The sequence below is a fragment of the Atta cephalotes genome (genome assembly GCF_000143395.1).
Source record: "Atta cephalotes unplaced genomic scaffold scaffold00035, whole genome shotgun sequence".
Taxonomy (NCBI): domain Eukaryota; kingdom Metazoa; phylum Arthropoda; class Insecta; order Hymenoptera; family Formicidae; genus Atta; species Atta cephalotes.
In genome coordinates this window covers 2,931,057-2,951,091 of record NW_012130099.1, presented here as the reverse complement: position 1 = coordinate 2,951,091, position 20,035 = coordinate 2,931,057, and the positions used below count along the sequence as shown (strand labels likewise).

Below are 20,035 nucleotides of genomic sequence, written 5' to 3'. Positions count from 1 at the left end.
GAATTCGGTACTCGGAGTAACCTAAGCTCTATGTGTATCGTAAAACGAATTCGTTCGTATAACTTCGTATAATAGTATGCTATACGAAGTTATTACTANAGGGAGAGAGAGAGAGAGAGAGAGAGAGTGCATGTGTGTGTGTGTGTGTGTGTTTAAAGAATTTTTAAATATCAAAATTAAGACTCCTGAAGATTTCTTTCCTCCTTCATCCCTCAGATTGCAGAAGAATTACTCGGAATCTAAATAACTATAAACCAAAACTTGAAAACCATCATATCATGATTACAGACGATCCAGAGATTCAAATCACTTTTCTTGTAGTATAGATTCTGGAATATGGAAAATTCTAAAATCTAAAGATTGTAAAATTAAAAGCTATAAAAAATTCTAATTGCTTTTTCCTTAGTCGGAGTATGATTTTTTAATTTTAAGAAAATGAATTTTTTTAACATGAGTGATTTGAAGTCTTGAAATTCTATCTACTACATACTTGAAAATTTAAAAATCTTGCATCTAAAGTTCTAGAATTTGACGTTCAAGAATTGACTCAAGGAATTTGAAATTCCTGGTTCGTAAAGTATTCTTACGAAATACGAGCCGAATAATCTGATGAGTCGAATAATCTAAAAACAAGTCTTAAAATTTCGTCCATACTTAAAAATTTTTAAGTTCCAAAGATTTGCAGAGAACAAAAATTTCTAATGTTTTTTTATTTCTACTATTCAATATGTTTCTTTTTTTAAATTATTTTTGAATAAAAAGATAAAATAAAAAATTCACATTTAAAGTTCCGTTCATATATTCTAAAATTCTGAAATTCTAAGAAATCACAGCTAACAAAAATTTCTAATATTCTATTTTTACATTTCTTCTACTTAATATCTTTCTATTCGAATAGAAAAATAATAGAATTAAGGAATAAAAAAATATTAAATAAAAGAAAGATTCAATTTAAAATGTGAACAATCCGAGATTCTTGATAAATTTTCTATTAAAAAAATTATAGAATCAAGGATCTATGGACGTTATATAATTAAGTACACATTATCTAACGTATCAAAATAATCTTTATTTTCATTTGTAAATAAAGATAAATATGAATCTTTGAATTCGAATCTTAGTGTTTAGAAATCACGAAATCTCAATTTCTCCGATAGAACATGCGAATTGGACAATGTCCAGACGCACGAGTTTAAACATTTTGAAATCCCGATTGGCCCGAGAACCCTGAGAGAGAACGAGCGGACTCGCGAGGTAGGTTGTACTCTTGGACGAGAGTGTGTGAGTCGATTGTGCATCCCGTGACACACGTTATAATACCTCCTCGCCCGTTATCTTCCTGCACCTCCACCTCCCTGCCTACCCTTAACTACGGTGTCTCTCCACCATCCCTCTCTCGCGTGCGACCGATGTCGTCGATGCATTCCGCGCCTGCAGCCGTGGACCGCGAATTGAATGAGCGCGTCGGTGATCCTTGTATTGGACATGCAATCAGTGCGCGAGGATACCGTGTCGTTCGAGTACAAACGGTCTACAACGGTCGATCGATATTCGAAAATCCAGAAACAGAGTGATTTGAAAATCGAGAGGCGTTCGAGTGTTCTAGAATTCCGAAAAGGTCTCGGAGATTTAGGAATTCCATTGTAATATTTCCACATTCCAAGATTTCAAATATACCAAAGCACTTTGAATTGTGTTCCAAGGTTTAGGATTGTAGTTTTGAGACGATAGTTTTAATTTGTATTATCTTAAGATGTGTTTACGGAATTCTACATCCAAGAGTTTAGAAATGCCAGAATCACACATTAAAAGATTCCAAACTCTGTAATATTAAAATTCGAAGTTTCAAAAATTTAGAATTTTCTAAGAAATTTCTAAGAAATTTTGATTTAAAAAATCTCGATAGATTTGACAAAAGATATTACAATTTAAATTATAAGACTATAAAATTATACATTTAAAATCTTTAGAATTTATCTCTACTTTTAAGCAAATTTTTTAAATTTATTTTTAAATCCTAAAATTTTAATTAAAAAATAAAATCATAATTTCAATTTAAATTCAGTCCAAGTTCTCAAAATTCTTGACAATAAAACGATCACAAATCGTCTAAAATATAAACTGAAAAATTAGAAAAATTAAAAAGTTAAAAAAATTTTACATTTAAAAGCCCGAATTCTAAAAGTGTCTTAAAAAAAATTAAAGTTTTCAATGCCAAAGTCGAAACTTTTGAGCTAAAAATGCCAAACGTAAAGGATTTTTCAGGTTGGAGGTTTCTAAAAGGTTGCTAGGAAAGTTCGCTCATGAACGGCACGCTAAAACGGCCTCTTAAATAATATTCAGCTGGCACTATGTCGCAACGATTGTTACGGCACTGAAACGCTATAACATTATGGAAGCAGAGAGAGCCCACTGTATGTATGCACGTGGGCTGCTATAGCACTACACTGCGGTGGGATCGATTCGGCCGGAGATGGGTGGAACTACCCCCTCCCCCCGACCACCCACTTCCATTTACAAGCCTCAATATACACCCCCTCGACGTTCTCTATCCGTTCGTCCATCTCTTTTCTACCCTCGTGAAATATCCGCAGTTTGTCTCAAATAGTCTCGTAATCTCGTTCTTTCTCTCTCTCTTCCTCTTTCCTTTTTTCCTCTCGTCAACCCTCCCCCGTGTTACCCTTCTCCCTCAACATCGCTGCTTGTCGTGTTGCTTTCTTGTTAGCGAGGTAGAAAAGCAGATTTCTCGTCACCCTTACCCATGGAATTTCTGATTTACTCTCTACCTACCGGCAGAATTTCTGACTGTCGAAGATGCTTATTACGCGATCTCAATTTTTACCGTTCCTGGAGATTTGTTTAACGCTCGATACGTGCCCGAGTGGAGAACGTCGATTCCTGCTTGCGATAAACGTGCGCGATGTTCAATATCGATGAGACGATTTCTGTGTGTTATATTCCGTATTTATTCCGTATTACTAAATCATTATATTCTTGTATTAAGGAAAATCAAAGTAGTGAGTAAAAATGGAATAAAATAAAAAAATGCATTAATTAATTAATTAATCCCTTGAGAACAGGAGCCTAACAAAGGAACTTAGAGAAAACCTCGTTTTGTTAGGATTTATGGGATCACTGAATTTGATCTTTAACCTTCTAAAATTCAAATTTCAGAAAAATAATCTAATTATTGTGAAATTCGGTTTCAACGGTTTCTTGGCAACACTGAATTTGAACGCAATCCAGAAACGTTTAATTTTAAAATAATAATTTTTAATAATAGAGCTCAGGTTTCAGAGTCATAATCATAAGAAAATTAGTTTGGAAATCAATACTGATTATATTTGTATGTGTATAGCAGTGATGAGCTTCAAATATAATAAAATTGGAAATTTAATGTTTTATTTCGCATTAAAAATTCTCTAAAACAGAGTTTTAAAACGATCAGATATTATTTAAAAAAATTCTGTCCGCTCCATATTGAATTCATCGTTTTGAATTTTTTATTTTTCCTCTCAACTCGAATAAAGCATTATCGATTTACCCTACAGGCTATTTCATAAAAATTGAACGAACAGCTTACAAAATGAAAAAGGGTGACTCTAAATGGGGTCATACGTCCATAACGGATTATTAGATAAAGTCGAAGAAAGTATGAATTGAGCGTGGAAACTTAATGAGACCACGTGCTTTTCCGACGGGTATGTCAAGCGTTTCAATTCAGCTACGGAGCGTTCTTAGGGGTGAATCTACGCGGTTAGGAAGGGTGAATACACTATGTAAGATATAGAATTCTTCCTATATGATTCCGCGTACGTCAATGCGGAAGTGCATAGTCGCAATCGACCGTCAGTTCAGCTCAATAATTTCCCAATCGATACGCGTCAATAATTAAGATAAAGTTCCTACACCTTCTTCGGCAGCCAAGATCCATTCCTAATTGCTCCGTAGCGTTATCGTGATATCTCCTTATAACTTACTCTCAAATTAAAATTTCAGTCAAGGAAACTCCACTTGAAGTTTAACGAAGAAAAATTGCTTTGCGAGATGGCCATAAAAGTATGTTTAAAATCGAATTGTAGAAAAGATTCTGAGAAATCTTTGCTTTCGTAAACTTTTAGAGGAATTAGATTTTTTAACTTAAAGAGTTAGAATCTTTTTTTAGAAATTTCGTTTAATTTCACGATCTTATTTACAAAATTTCTTAGACTTTCACACAATACATTTCCTGAGGACGTTCTGGAAACATTCTTAGGATGATAGAATATCCTGATCGTTTTTAGTTCTTCGAAGGTACTAGTTGTAGTATCTTCGAATATATAGTTCTAAGATAGTTTTACATAATTCAAAATTCATTTAAACCCTACTGTACTGTTTGAATCTATTTGAAAATGAACTAAAATGTAGTTAATTTTCTTATTTCATTTATAAAAACTTCTTCTGATATTTAATGACTTCGTTAATAAGATCTTTTTTCTGCGAAATTTATTTTTATATTTTGTATCTTCCAGACCTTTTTGATATAATTATATAATAAATTTAAGTAAAATAACAAAGCTAAGCCTACAATTTCTTTTTCTTATGAAAAGCTCGGCTCTGAATAAACCTAAAGTTACAAGAATATCGTGGATACCTGAAGAAAGTCACACTCGCAGATTTACGTAAATTTAGTACGCATGAATCTCTATTACGTAGCTCCGGCGTCGATTCTCGCACATTACTTCGCATTCATCGGTATTGTGGCACTGTTTAGAAAACACTGGCCACGTGCAGCGATATTAAGGCTGCCTCGTAATGCTCGCCCTTTTCGCTGGGCTTTCAGAAAATGTGGTGGACAAGAGTGGAGGGGGATTATACGAAGGCGACGGAGTTTGATCGGAGCTTGATACGGATTTTCGTGGGAAAGAGAGAAGCGTTCAACTACGGACTCCGTCTCGCCGGTTTCTACAAAGCTGAGAAAAAAAGAGCGGCAACAGAGGGAGGGAAAGTGGGCGGCAGGGAGGAGGTGGTGTCCCTGCTTGCTCGTACATGGGGGAAGGAGATAAAAATGTTCCAAGTGAGAGCGAGTGAGACAGACAGACAGAGAGAGAGAGAGGGGAAAGGGGAGAGGAAAGAGAGAGAGCCTAGATCAAAGCGGTTTTACGACACTGGCAGACGGTACGATATTACTCCACAGCACTTTCTACGTATCGGGAAAGCTCCTGAGCTTCCTCCTTCCTCTTGCCTTCCCGTCCCTTCTAATTATGTTTCGCTCCTCTTCACCCACCCTTAATATATTATCTTTTCATATGTGACGCTTGTGCACTCTGATCTTTTTTTCCGGAATCTGTGAATTTTTAAATTTGCATGTCTGAACTTTTGAGATTCTCTAAAAAGCAGTTCCTCTTTCAGGAATGTTTCCTTTGTGATAAGTTGGCTGACGTGCGCGAAAAGTAATTTACTCAGAGTTTTTCTTAGAAAAAAGGAAACATGGATATATATATTATGGCTGATCTGAAAAAGTTTTGCAAACAGAATTATGGAGATAAAGTTGTATGTAATAATTATATAACTATAAATATATAAAAGAATTTTTATAAAAATTCTAACTCTTCTAAAAGGCTCATCATGTACATTCACTAAATCCGTTTCTATGTTGTATTTCACATGTTCAATTAGCTTCCTTTTCGGAACACGTTGTCATCTAGAGATCATCATCTTTTTTTCATTACTGTTTCTAATTAAATTGATTTATAAAATCTTGCTATATGGGAACGTTGGAATCTTTTCTTACAAATCTTTTCTTACGCACAAAACCACAATTTCTTTTTATTTAATTGTGAATCCACGTTTGCATTCCTCCATTTTTTTCTTCTGTTACTATTATTAAATAAACGAGAACATCAATAGTGATTTCTCGTCACTATCGGCAGTTTCTACTGGCACACCGCAAGTATACGGCAACGGGATTATCTCACCGTGGGATTCTGTTTTGTGGCCGATCACATGAGTTCTCAGGATCGGGTAGATTTTTACCGGGACACCCTGTAGAGCCGAGTAAACGGTTCGACGAGGACATATGCGCGGCGTGCCAGCCAGTCGGTGTGCCCGACGAATGAGAGTAGCGAGCAGCCGGCGATATGTGGACCTCACCAACGAATGCACGCACATAAGGACGCACAATGAACACGCATACGCATGACACACATGGACAAGCGAGACGGTGTGGATCGCTCCGGAATAATAAGAGCGAGAGAATGGGAGCATAATACGGAGCCACCTCCGCTCACAGAGGCCTCCCTGGAATGCACCACCCTCCCCGTCTTCAGAATCCCTTCGTCCGGGACTGTTGCCTTCCGTCTCTTTACCTACTTCCCCTTCTTCTCCTCTTCCTCTTCCTCCTCATGCGGACGATTTTGGGAACACAAGATTTGGGAACACGTAAACACGTTGGTATATCATTAAATGATGGTCAAACTTGGCTGTGGTTAGTTGGACAAGTTTGGAAGAAGGTACCAGTTTCAAATCCTATCGAAAATGAAAGGTTTGCGTTATGTCTGAAGCAAATATATGACGAAGAATATTTCCTCAATTAATATTTCATGGAACTTTAATTTTTAAGTAGAAATAGGTGAGGTGCTCAGAACACACTAAATAATTTTATTTTTACAGTTACATTTTTTAAATGTATTAACTTAAATTTTACATTATTTATCCTTACGAGATAAAGGAATGTAAAAATGATGAATTTTAAGACTTCTAAGCAATACTTTTCATTTATTTTCCTTTTCTAGATGATTTTTTTATTGAGTCTAAAAATAGTCCGATATCGGTTTATCGAATTGAGATGTATACAACTCTTGTTGATCTTAACTATCTAATGTCAGCTTAAATTCTAAACTTCATGCTACAGGAATAAAGGGACGCTTCGAGTATTAGAAAACTTTGAGGAAAACTTAAAAGATTTTTATGATAACTAAAAGATTAAACAATAAATGTTTATATTAAATCGCAAATAACATAATAATTTTACAACATATATATCAATTTTACTAAATTAAATGTATATTTTACTATTTTAAATAAATTATGATAAAATAATTCTTGTTGCTGAAAAATTTGATGTTTACGAAACTTCTAGTAGTGTTTCACTATTAATAATAGATTAATAAATATACATTAATTAATTAATATACATTGATTAATGTATTATTAATAATATAATGTGTTGCCTTACTACTACACTAAGTAATTAACAAACATTTTGATATAATTAATTTAATAACATTACTATTTGGCAATAGGCTAATACAGATTAAAATATTCGCGTTGCGAACCCTCATTGTACTATCTATGACAATCGCGTCATTGCTATTAAAGCGATTCAAAGCTGACTCAATTTCTATTGTAGTGAACGGATGGACGATGAGAAAAATTGAAAGAGGAATAGAGGAAAATTTTTGCGAACGGCCGTGCGAGATTGATGATGCGATGCCCCAAAGCGACGAGATCGCGATCGCGCGCGATTCAATCTCGCGTGCCTAATTGTCTTTAAATAGAAAGCAATTAATAAAGCTCGGCCAAGAGGACGCTCCAAGATGGCGAGATAGGCAAACAGAGGCTTTCCATCGCGATACTGTCCATTCTGTCAATTCAATTAGATGGAGAGAGTATCGGATTACTGACGACTAGTCGTCACGTTTTCAAGTATTTATCTTTCGATAGCTCTCGAAAACGCCAACAGGATAGCTCTTTTGCATTTCATGATTTTTTCATGTTTTGAATTTCTGTAAGTTAATAACAGATCAGAAGTCAAGAGTGAGTAAATAAGTAATGTAGCGTAAGGTAATAATAAGTAATCGGTGATTACGTGGAGATGTCAAATTTCATTTGTTATGATTTATAACTTAGATTACGTTGTGACCGACTAGAGTCTTAGAAAATTAAAGATTCGTCATAGAAAAGTACAATCTAATTGGTTGGTGAAAATGGCAATTATAATAAGAAAACAAAATGATTTAGACAGTACACCTATTGGGAAAAAACAAATTGACGGCGATTAATCTAACCAACTCAAAGACGCATCTGTGGTTTTTTTCTCTAGGACTCTACGACTAATCGAAAAGCAATATATCTGCTATCGAGAGAACTAATATAGAGAATTGACTAATATAATCTAAAAATTGAACAATCTAATACGATTCTAGATGTAATTTTAAATGCAAGTTTAGATTCGTGACTTATAATTCTGACTTACCAGTGATATCCCAAACAACATGCGTTGTCTAAAAGCTTCTTTGCGATGTCTTTTAGATAGAGTTCCAAAAGACGTCTTTAACAACTTATTGTAGAAAGCCCATTATTGTCGCGGGAATTCGTGCCCATTCGGGTTGTTTAGCTCGCTCTCGAAAAAGCTTCTCAGAAAAGGAAAAGTCAAGAAGAAGACGATACGGTTTATTTGTTCTTTTATTTTGTTGCTGTCGCAATCTTCGTTATTATCGTATCGCCCTTTTCTCTCAAATAGTAATCAGAAGTCGGGTAAAAAAAATTTTCATTACTAAACTCTATTAGTACAATTTAAGGATGGCAATTTGGCTTTCTGGGAACTGTCAGAAGTAGAGCAAACATGAGTTAAGTCTGAAGTTTAAATAGGAACATAGATCGAATTAGGGTATCGTTGAATAGGTCTTTTAAAAACAAACTTTTGCTTAAACTTTTTCCGATATTATCTTATGGTTTCCGAGGAAAATAATGAAATCACAGATTATAAATTATCCACTTGTCTGTTGATATCAAAATATTGGGGATTTAAATTAAAATTTTTAAGACCAAACTCTATATGGTAAATCGGATTATGGTATTTGTATTTTCAGAGGAACAGGGGACAACTGTACTAAATGTACTCACGCGAATGCCAATCGATAATCATACAATTCTCTGCTGTTCATTACATTGTAAAATTTGTCGCTTCCGAAAGTATCGGAATAAATCTTCAAGCTTAAAAGGTCTGAAGAAGGCGAAAGATTCGGTTCGCCTTTTAATTCCGCAACTATCATTCCATTTTCACTTAAATTGAATATCGCTCGCACCGGACGATTGAATTCGGACTCGGATAACCTAGCTCTATGTGTATCGTAAAACGATTTCGTACTTCGACAGTTCAATAGTCGTATAAAAACTTCCCGTTAGTTGTTACAGAAAAGATCAATTATTTTTATAAGGTTTCTCAAGATCCCATCCTCCGTTGTTGAGATAAGTCCAAGATGAGTCCGGTCCACATCGTCTCATGCTTGGAAAAAAAAGTGTTCTCTTGCAGATTTGCGCTCGGACAAATTCGAATTCGCCGGGGTTAAATCGGGGTAAATTCCAACATTAGGCGGTCACGCGCATTTAGCATCCAGAGTAACTTTGCACCAACCGGAGGCGGATCAATACTCGTGCGAACGCCGATCAATAATCCTGCGAAACCGGCGCGGTTCTCGTTATACCGGAAATCTCGGCGTCTCGGACGAGAAAAGGGACACCGACTTACGAATCGTGCCATGCTCTTCCTTAGAGGAGGAAGAGCTGTGGCTCTTCGGCCGCTAAAATTCCACAGGAAGACTCCGCTCGCCTTCTAGTTTCGCGGAGCGTAGCCGACAATTACGGAGCCCGCCGCGCGCAAGCGCTGCGCTCTCTCGTTCGTTGAACCGTCCATGAGAGATCGTTCGAATGTGTGTGAGCGTGCACGCGTGCGCGCGCGTATGTGTACGGCTGTGCGTCGGATGGGGAAAGGAAAAATATAAATTAGAGAATAGGAGAGAGAGAGAGAGGGGAGGGGGGGGAAGGGAAAGGAGAGAAAGGCAGAAAAATGAGTAGAAACAAACAATCGCTGGATGCTACCACGCCGATTCCGGTATCAATGCTCTACCCGGACTTCATATCCGCAACCCTGCATATTTTCGAAGTAACGGATAGTCAAATAGCAGTCTAGCCTATACAGATCTCCAAGGGACATTCTAAAGATATTTTGAGAGAATATTTTAAGAACGTTTCTAGAATGTCTCTCTAAAGTATGTTGTATGGGAAAAACTAAGCGTATCGACTTGTATTCAAGACGAAGCGTTATCTCTCATTTAGGTGCAAGTCGATCTCTGGCGAACGTCCGACGGAAAATACCCTCCGGTATTTTTTCTTTCTCTAAACATCGCGTCTATTGCGTCTTTCCTTTGGTACCGTCATTCGAGAAACTGGCTGTTTCGAGGAGCGCGGTCCTCCGGAGCAATTCAAACAACATGAATGTTGAAAAGACGTCATAAAGATATCTTTTAAATATACCCGTACTGCACAGATCGTTCCAGCGATATTGCGATACTATTGCAACATTTCAGTAATATTGTAGTAGCACTGAACATGTTGCTGCAAACTTCTATGTATGGGATCCATACAACATAGATCATTCCAGCAATTTTGTAGTAACATTCCAATGTTCCAGCAATATTGCTGCATTGAAAATGTTACAGCAATATTGCTGCATGAATCTTTGCTGTATGGGATTTATGTAGCACAGATCGTTCCAGCAATATTGTAGTAATTCCAACTTTCCAGCAATATTACAATAACATTGAAGATGTAGCATATTGCTGCAACTTATACAGCACAGAATTTGCAGCAATATTGCAGCAACTTTTGTGCTATATTATGACTTATGTATTGTATGGGATACATTTCCAAAAGATATTTAAAAAATATAAAAATATTTCTTGTCTTTTTATAGACGTGCGTGTTGCCTAAGAATCGATCGCGATCAGCAATCACGAAACGAGCTGACTATAGTCTTTTCATATAAGATTTTTCGATAGGGGGATAGGGCCGAAAAGACCGTGAACGATTTTGGAGTTGACCTTGATGATGAAACATTTATCGAGATAGTATCCCGGGATTCAGCGAATCTCCTTTGGCGAGATCGCGCAGCGGACATCGACAAGAAATGGCATCGCTCGTTGTATACGCTTGCGTCATCGACAACAGTCTGTTTTGCTTACGTCAGTCGATTTTGTTATTATTGTGCATCATTATCACGCGTATTCCGTATGCATGTCACTTCGTCCTTCGTTTTTCCCATGCTCGCCTGTGCGACATCCACTCTCGTTCGCTTCCTCCCTAAATCTAGAATTTAAAAAATTGTAAAGTTTGAAGTAAACTCTAGTAAACTCTCAGTAAAATATTTGCGAAATATTTGTAAAATATTTACGGACCGACTGGGATTATATATTTTAATTTGTCATTTATATATTGTTTATATATTACTTTAGATTTTTCATTTTGGGATTACCTATTCGTATTCCATAAATTTTGAATTAAAAAATATATTTTATTTTAATTAAATTTAGTGCAAAAAAAAACGCAAATATTTATCTTATTCTAGAAAAATGCTGTAAATATTACGAAATAAGAAATTTATAAGAAATATACCCAAGCGGAACAACATGATATATCAACGTGATGTTAAAATGAATCATCAGTGATGGAAAAACGTCTTTCAGTAATTATTTTGGAATCATTTTGACGCCATTTTGACGCCATTTTATCATATAATATAACTTATGTATTATTGGGTATCCTTGACATATTATTTACATAATAAAACATTTTTGCAATTATTTACATAATTTATGCACGATTTATTTTCAAATTATTTTATTTCTGGATATAACCGCATGATATTTATATCTTTTTTTTATTTTGAATTATTTGATGAACGACTTTATTTAATTAAATATAGACAGATTCGTATTTGTAATTGTAATCTCCTTAATTATATTATTTCTATTTGTTACTTAATTAATTGTAATGAGATCTAGGCTTACGAATAACAGTATTGCTGATGTTTTATTTTTTGAGGTGTGCCTCTAATTTGAATAGAGTTTCATATTTATTATTTTATGTCCTGCATGTCAATAAAACTTATTATTATTGTTATTATTGCTTTCAGCGGTTCATCGTATCATTTTCTTTCACAATTAGTGGATTTTACATGATGCATGAGTTACATTCCGCAGCGATTTCTTCACGAATAAACTTTGCTCTTCCTCGTCGATGCGCCGCGTGCATCACTGACATAATTAGACTACGGCGAATGAATGCATCGTTGCAGAATTGTCAATTTGCATTGTACAGACTGCAGACGGGAAGAATTCAGACTTTATTCGATATTATATCGAAGAAATGAAGCTCCACACATTCAATACGATTAAGATAATTAATAGAGAAGAGAAAATAGGGTTGAAGATTATCACACGAGGACTTAAAGAATTAGTTTGAAATAAAGCGCCAAATTTTTCGTTCAATTTATTTCTGTGTTTTCTCGAGTGACCTTTGTTTAAGCGTTCGTTCGTCGTCTCGATTACATCACTTGTGTCTCATCCTCTAACTCGGCAATCTTTTCTGTAACGAGACTCTCGAGCTTCAAGTATCTCGTTATTAGGACAAGTCCGCGCGATTTGTTTTGTTTCGCCAAAATAGGAAAAAAAGAATCGCTCGTCGCCGCACTCGCCATTCGATGAAATTAAAAATACCACGAAGAGAGGCGGAAGACCAGCTCGTGTCGTCGATGACTAATCCGCTATACCGGGTGTGCGCTTTGAGAATCGCTGCGCTTCTCGGCGCGCGTTCCGTGTGCATCACTCCATTACGCATTCACCAACACACGTTCTCGGCGTGTCTTCCATCCGAGCCGGGTCCGAGCCGAGCCGAGAGGATCCGAGAGCGCGGCGTCGGCGTCGTCGCTCGGCGTCATCGACGACGCCGACGCCGCCTCCGCTTACTCTGCTCCGAGCTGTCGAACGCGCCGCAATCATCTCGTCGTTCTCCACATCTCGCCACCAACACAGTCCCCCACCGTCCTCTCCCGACACGATTCTCGTCATCGCCATCGTCGTCGTCATCGTCGCGTCTCTCATCATCGATACTCGTCATTCTCTGATAGGACGTCAGTTACTTCCCTGACTCGTACGTTCTTCTTCGCGCCGCAAATTGGGTTCCTCGGTTAGACAAGCTCTAACTTCGACCATCTCCTTCACGTTGGTTCACTTCAAGTTTTTCCTTCGCGCTCGATTTCGTCGGCTTTTCGACGATTTGTCGATCCCTCTCGGGATTCCCGGACGTCTCTCGGGGAACTCCTGGCTGCGATCGGGTGAAAGTCTCCAGGGGTGAATCTCGTGCATTTTTCCCATGAGAGTGCCGGCGAGCCGGTAGATTTCCTCTTCTCTTCGATCGAACGTGTCCTTTGGATCGTTTCGCCTGTCGCGAATGTTGTGCCCGAGCCACTCGTCGTCCTCCTCGCACGAGGACACGTCTGGTCCATTCACGATGGGACTGCACCATCGGCATCTCGCGGGCCCTCGCGAACGGGACGACGGTGGTAACCGAAGAAGTTGCGAGACAACTTAAGACGATCACCTCCCCCCTCCCCCTCCCCCCCCAAGAGAGACCGCGGGACTGCTCGAATCGCGAACCCCCGTCGCAGTTGAGGGGTACAAAGCTGAACCAAACTGGAGGAAGGATCGTGCGATTTCAAGGTAAAAGAGCTTCCTCCTCTTTACGATCCAGGAGGATCATCAGGTTTGGGAGATCCCCGAGAGTAACTCTCACAGTGCTTGTCCTCGACGTGAGCGGAGGTGTTCCCTGTCGCCTTCCCCCCTTTCGATCCCCCTTTTGCTGCCGTACCAGTCGGCTTTGAATCAATAATCTCCGGCCAAGATTATATGTAGGCTCCCCCGCGGTATCTATTCGAGAACGACAAGGAAAAAATGAATCGAACGGATTATGAGGTAACGGGGTAGGGACTCGCTAGGTTCCAGGAAATTGATTTTCCTTTCCGCATCGATGTCCTTTTCCTGTTCTCTCTTTCTCTTTCTCTCTTTCTCTCCTCTCTCGCTCGCTTTTATTCTCTTCTGGGTTTAGCAACGGTGCGCGCGATATCAGTGCGCGGATTATTGATTTCCTCTCCAGCTTGCTTATGTTATTTTCGTGAAAAAGGTAGAGCTCAATGATCGTTGATTATAATACTGGTGAAATCATCTGCCTCGCCAGTGAGGGACGGCAAGAAGTCGTTCCCGCGGTGGACATAACGACCCAATTAATCCGTATTCTATGTTGGTTATTTCGGTATCTCTTCATTTTGTTCCATTGTTTCATTTTACTCTGATTTATATATAAACCTTCGTTTCAGTGTTTTTATTTCGCTTGGTTAGGACTTGAGTATTTATTTAATATTTGTATAATACTTTCCTAGTAGCGTTAATATATTTATTTATATATACATAGAGATATGTGTACAATATTGTATAAAAAATATATATATATAATATTATATATATAATATATTATATTATATATTATTTATATATATATATTTATTTATATATATATATTATTTATATATTATATATATATATATATATATATGTGTGTAAAATATATATGTGTAAAATAATAACTACTTTTTATTTCATCTTGAGATTTACATGATTTTAGTATTTCCATTTTACATTTCTATTCCACGTATATAAATTCATCGATATATAATTTTACGTCACTTTAAATACACCGCACGGAGCTCCTAATCGATTATTTCTTCACCAGGAATGTAGAATTGTCTTTTAATTTCCAACTAAACTTTGTGCTTGCAGATGGCAGAAACACGCGAGATGGAATCGCCTTCGGCCCGTCAGGACTGTTTCGTTGAGGCCCAAGAGGATTCCACCTCAGTGGAGGCCGAAGCAGAAGGCGCACCGTCGCCAGGCGGGATGATATCAACAACGATAACAACGACAACAATGGATGCCGATGACAACGACTACGCGACGTGTCCATCCGTCGTGCGGGACTCGTGTGAAGATTTGGTGATGGTATGCGAGAGATTGGACGAAAAACCAGAGGATGAAGAAGCAAGACAGTCGAGAGATAAACCGGAAGCGAATCAAGGTGAAGAGGAAAAAGAAGAAAAAGAAGAAAAAGAAGAAAAAGAAGCAAATACAGATTTAACATTAGACAAGAAAGCCAACGAGGAAAATCAGAAAGACGAAATTGGTGCGAAATCGACGGAGGATACTCTTCAGGAACTTGAAGGATCACCAAGAATGCTTGATTTTGAAAATCGCAATATCGACGAGTCGAAATTGTGGGAGAATGGGATCGAGAAGTCCGTATCGCCAGACGTTTCCAGGAAGAGACCGGCCGCGAGTGATTTCCTGTCGATCGGCGCGGAGATCAAGAGGATCGGCATCGAGATCTCGGAGGAGCAGGCGACCCAGCTAAGGAACGACGTCAGGAGACTGTCACCAGTGTTGGTGAGCCTGCGGGAAAGAACCCTAGGTGAAGTATCTCTAACCTCGGAGTCCTATCTCTTCGGGGATGAGTTGGACGGCAGGATAAAGTCCACTGCGGGATCATTTATAGCGAATGATTCCAGAAATCAGGACGTCGATCAGAATCGCGAGAAACAGGATGCGAGTGAGCAGAAGGAGGAGGAGAAGGAAGCGATCGGTAAGATTGACTTGGATCCTGCAGAATGCACGAGCAGCGGCGACGTCGAGGCGACATTAAACTGCGTGAGAAGAAAGCTAGAGTACGTCAGCGAGGGCGAAATTGCGATGTTCGGCGTTGACGTGGTTTCTCCGATATTCTCGAAAAATGACAATTTGGACGGAACGATAGAATCCTGTCAAGACGATATCAGAGATGCGAACATGGCCACGAACGCTAAAAGCGAGTCTTGCACTCCGATTAAAAAACATGTCGGCGAAGCAGCAATGAGTCCTACAGTACCATCAAGTCCCATCTGTCGAAATTTAAGTATCATACTGAATCGCATCGAAAATGATGACTTAAAACAGAAAAGTGTCCTAACAGATACAAACGTCGACGAAAACATATGGAATTACGTTGTCGGGGAAAGCTCATCTTGTTCCAATGGAAAAAGGAATTTCGTCGAGGAGGAGTGTGATTCGTTCAAAGCGACTTCGGGGACTCCGGAAAAGAATCCGAAGAAGCAACGATGGCATAGCCCCACTAATAATTCCAGTCCAATGACTAGAAAAAAATATGAGTCGATAGAGAGTGCTCATAGTCCAGACAGTGGAATGGTCCTGAAGAAGTGTAAAGTGGTACTGGAGCGAATGAATCAAGTCACGGAGAATCCATCGCAGTCGGAAAACGCCGAAGAGAGTGGAGCTTCAAAGGAGATCGAGAAGGACGACGAACCCGCGCCTATCGCGGTGATTGGTAAACTCGAAGAGGATGAAGAGGTGGTGCTGGCGAGCTCGTCGCCTACGGCCGAAGACAATCGCGTGTCCAACGAGCTGGACTCATCGGAGACGATGCCAAGTTCGCCGGAAGAGACGCCGGAAGTATCGGTGGATGTTGCCGAGGGCGTCGACACCGAGACCGAAACGGAGACCGGCTCCGACAGTTCGGAGGTGTCGCCCATCACCAGCATCCGTCATGAATTGCGTGACGTCGATATGGCGCCCGATCAACTACCGTGCTCCGAGGGAGTCACTTTGTGCTGCGTGGAGGCGATGGCGCCGATCATGACGAGATTGGAGGCCGACCGACCGGAAGCGTACACGGAGGACTCCGCCGAGAGCCTGGCCTTGGCGACTGGTGCCAGGGACGAAGTCAGGTCCGACGGGAGCGATTCTGGTCTGGGGAACGAGATCCCTGGTGACCCAGGACCGGCTCCTGCACCGGAAAGTGATTCAGAAACCTCTTTCCTCGACAGACTGCCGGATGACATTCTCTCTGATAAGGAGAAAGGTAAGAAGCATTTCTTTTTTCAAGGTTCTTATCACACTGAGAGAAAAAAATGATAGTTTAATTATAATTTATAATCATTTCTGATGCAAATCATATATTCTTCTGGTAGACCTATAAATATAATAATTATTACGAATATTATAATTAGTAATCGCTATAAAAATGGAGCTTTAATTACCATTTTTTGAATATGTAATTATAGTCATGAATATCATGAATATTAAAGTCATGAATATCAAATTTTTCTTTCAGTGCACAATTTGAGTATTCTTTCTCTATTGATTTTTTATTGATTTCGATGGAAGTGTCTAGAATTATTAAATTGTTATGAAGTTCTGGTTGCAAATCACTTTGATATGCTTGTTGAAATTTGGAACTAATATTTGTTAAGAAAATATGTTGAGAAAAATTTTTGATATTTTTTATTATTATTACATGTGATGATAATTACGATTATTACTGCTACAGTGTAAGTAATATACATAATAGTGTTAATTGACATCGAAAATGATTACAAATTGTAGTTATTACTATAAAAATTATTGCAATTTAATTATAATTTATCGTCATGATAAACATATAAAATATGATTGAAAAAAAACTGTAAATTACAATTAATTTTCGATGCCACTGTGTATTATAAAACTATACGTATACTCTTATTATTACTGACGTTATAGCAGTAATAATCATAACTATGGTAACATGTAATTATAGTCATAAATACTAAAAAGTTTTCTCTCAATGTAAAAAATAGTTTAAAATGAATGTGAATTAATCGTTGTTCGTGAATTGTCATTTAAAAGTTAGATAAGGATATTATTAGTTTTAAGTTTTAAGCAGATTTTAATGGATTTTGTAAATGCATTGTTGTTTGTAAACGATCGCTTAAAAATCACTCCATTTTTATTTTATAATATTATACTTTTTATATGATTTTTTCGATGACTTTTCTAATTCTATCATCAATTACGAAAAGCTGTACAGTGTATACATCTATCCTATTTTATATTCAAATTTTAAACTGTGTATTACTCAACATTTAAATTATTCGATGTTTAAATTATCTGTGCAAGATTGCCTTGTTATTCATCTTTTACAAAAGATTTTGCTGAAAGTAGCTATAGTGCAAGCTTTTAACAAAGAGATTGCTATTAAGCTGTAAAAGTCTAAGGATAATCATTCTAAAAATCATTAAATTGTGCGGCCAGCTTGAAGATTTTTGTAGATTTTTATTCTTATAAAAACGCAAAATTTTTGAACTCCGCGAGGATTCTTCTTGCCAATTCAGTCTAGCATTTGCACCAGATCTAAGCTGTCTAGCAAAAGAGTGAAGAAAGCGCACAACTCGATAAGTCTCGCATCGATTGTCAACGTGCGATACACCGGGTGTCTTGGAACGAGTGGAAAGCACGACATTGCTTTCTCGATAAAAATCAGAGTGCACTTTTCTTGGCAAAATGTCAACCAGTCGACTTCTGCTTCGACGCCTGAGTTTCGAATTAATATATCGTATAATAAATAAAACTTTGAGCCGAAGAACGAATAAGGAATTTCGTTATCTATACAGAAATTTCTCCATCGCCATGAATTGACTCGCAGGAGTCTTTTCCCCTTCAATAAAAAATCATTACCGTTCCTCGGTATCTCTCTTGCTGACAGAGGTCGAATTCAAAATTTCGCAAGAAGAATTTGACAAATTGTTTTCTCTCTCAATAAATCGTAATGCATCAAGGTCTCAGAATTTTCGGGATTCCTGAAACATTCGAGGCAAAGTGTCACGTATCGTTCTTAGCTCATATAACATAGATCATTCTAACAATATTACAGCAACATGTGTCCAAAAATATTGCAGTAATACTGAAACTTTGCTGCCATGTTTGCAATATTACTAAAATATTGCTGAAATGTTGCAATGTTGCTGCAATATTGCCAGAATTGTCTGTGTTATATGAGTTCTATACAACAAGAAGTTTGCAGCAACATTGCTGCAATGTTACTGAAATGTTTGTTTTCCCTAAATGGGAACGATCGTCGTAGGGATTTGTTGTTTCGTGACACGGCATTCGCGGCTTTCAGGGGTGAACCAGTTGGATGGCTACGCGGCGTCCTCGGGGACACCCGGGACGCCGGGACAGTTACCTCTGACGAGCTTCCGGACACTTCCGGCCAAGAGCAATCTAAAGCGTAGACTGACCGACTGCATGGAAAGTGACGAGTCGCGGGGCAACGTCGACGAGCCTTTGAAGAAGAAGCGCAACATTCAATTCGATGCAGTGACGGTCTATTACTTCCCCAGGGCGCAGGGTTTCACCTGCGTACCTTCTCAGGTAAGTGGGAAAATCGGTTTCTCCCTCCCATCATCTTTCCTTTCAGCTCGCAACCTTTGTGCTACCTTCGCGATACGTCTTCCCTTTCTTCCCTTTACGTCTGTATCTTGATCGCCTCGCTACGCTTATAGAAGTACATGGTTCATTGAACGCCATTTAAATTTTCATATATTTTCATTCCGTTTTTCCGGAAGAGTATGAATACAGAAAATTCGCATGTTTATTTTGCTATCGTTCTCTTTACAATCTGTACGCTTCGTGCATTGTCAATTGTACTGCTCCAATTATCTTTCACATGTTATTTATATTATTGTTTAATTACTATTCTTCCCCCTCTCTTTGTATATAAACGCGCATGAATGTAATTAAGTCAAAAGATGCTCCATTTGATGTCAGGATCAAGAGGAGAATAACAAGCATCCAAAGTTGTTTATGACGGGATATCATGCCATTTATAAAATCTACTACCGTAAGAAATAGAGATCGAATTTATATATAAGACACGATTGATTCTTCTTTCTTTCAATCGCGTTCACGCAAGACAACTCTTCTTTCAATTTTTCCCTTTATCTGACGTCATTTATAATTTCGTTCTATAATATTCACAATAATATTCACTATCGAATTTGTGTAAGATGCTCGATTCCCTTTCCTTTTGTGTGCCATTACTTTACAATAAAACTATGGCGTGATATATAACGTTTCTTATTGGTTAACGTAAGTTTCAATCATAAGGGATTCCATAACCGCCACAGGGGAAAAAATGAACAAATTTTGTCAACGACCTTTTGTAATAACGTTTTCGTAATATCATTCGTATTTTATTATGAAGCTTATTCTTATTCATTTGCGTTAGTATCGGTTTTATTAATTTTAATTTTTTATTATTAATTTCTATTAGTCAATTTATAAATTCACACATCATC

The 20,035-nt window shown here is 38.0% G+C and overlaps 1 protein-coding gene and 1 pseudogene across 1 annotated transcript in view; one reads left to right on the top strand and one right to left on the bottom strand.

The window, feature by feature from the left end:
- Positions 1 to 20,035, top strand: part of LOC105621678 — a 45,241-nt gene that overhangs the window by 22,891 nt on the left and 2,315 nt on the right. The window contains exons 2-3 of the mRNA XM_012203145.1: positions 14,652 to 16,779; positions 18,859 to 19,109. Of these exons, the coding sequence (XP_012058535.1) occupies positions 14,652 to 16,779; positions 18,859 to 19,109 (2,379 nt within the window). The remainder of the gene's footprint in view (positions 1 to 14,651; positions 16,780 to 18,858; positions 19,110 to 20,035) is intronic.
- On the bottom strand, positions 11,021 to 12,923 carry LOC105621680 (annotated as a pseudogene).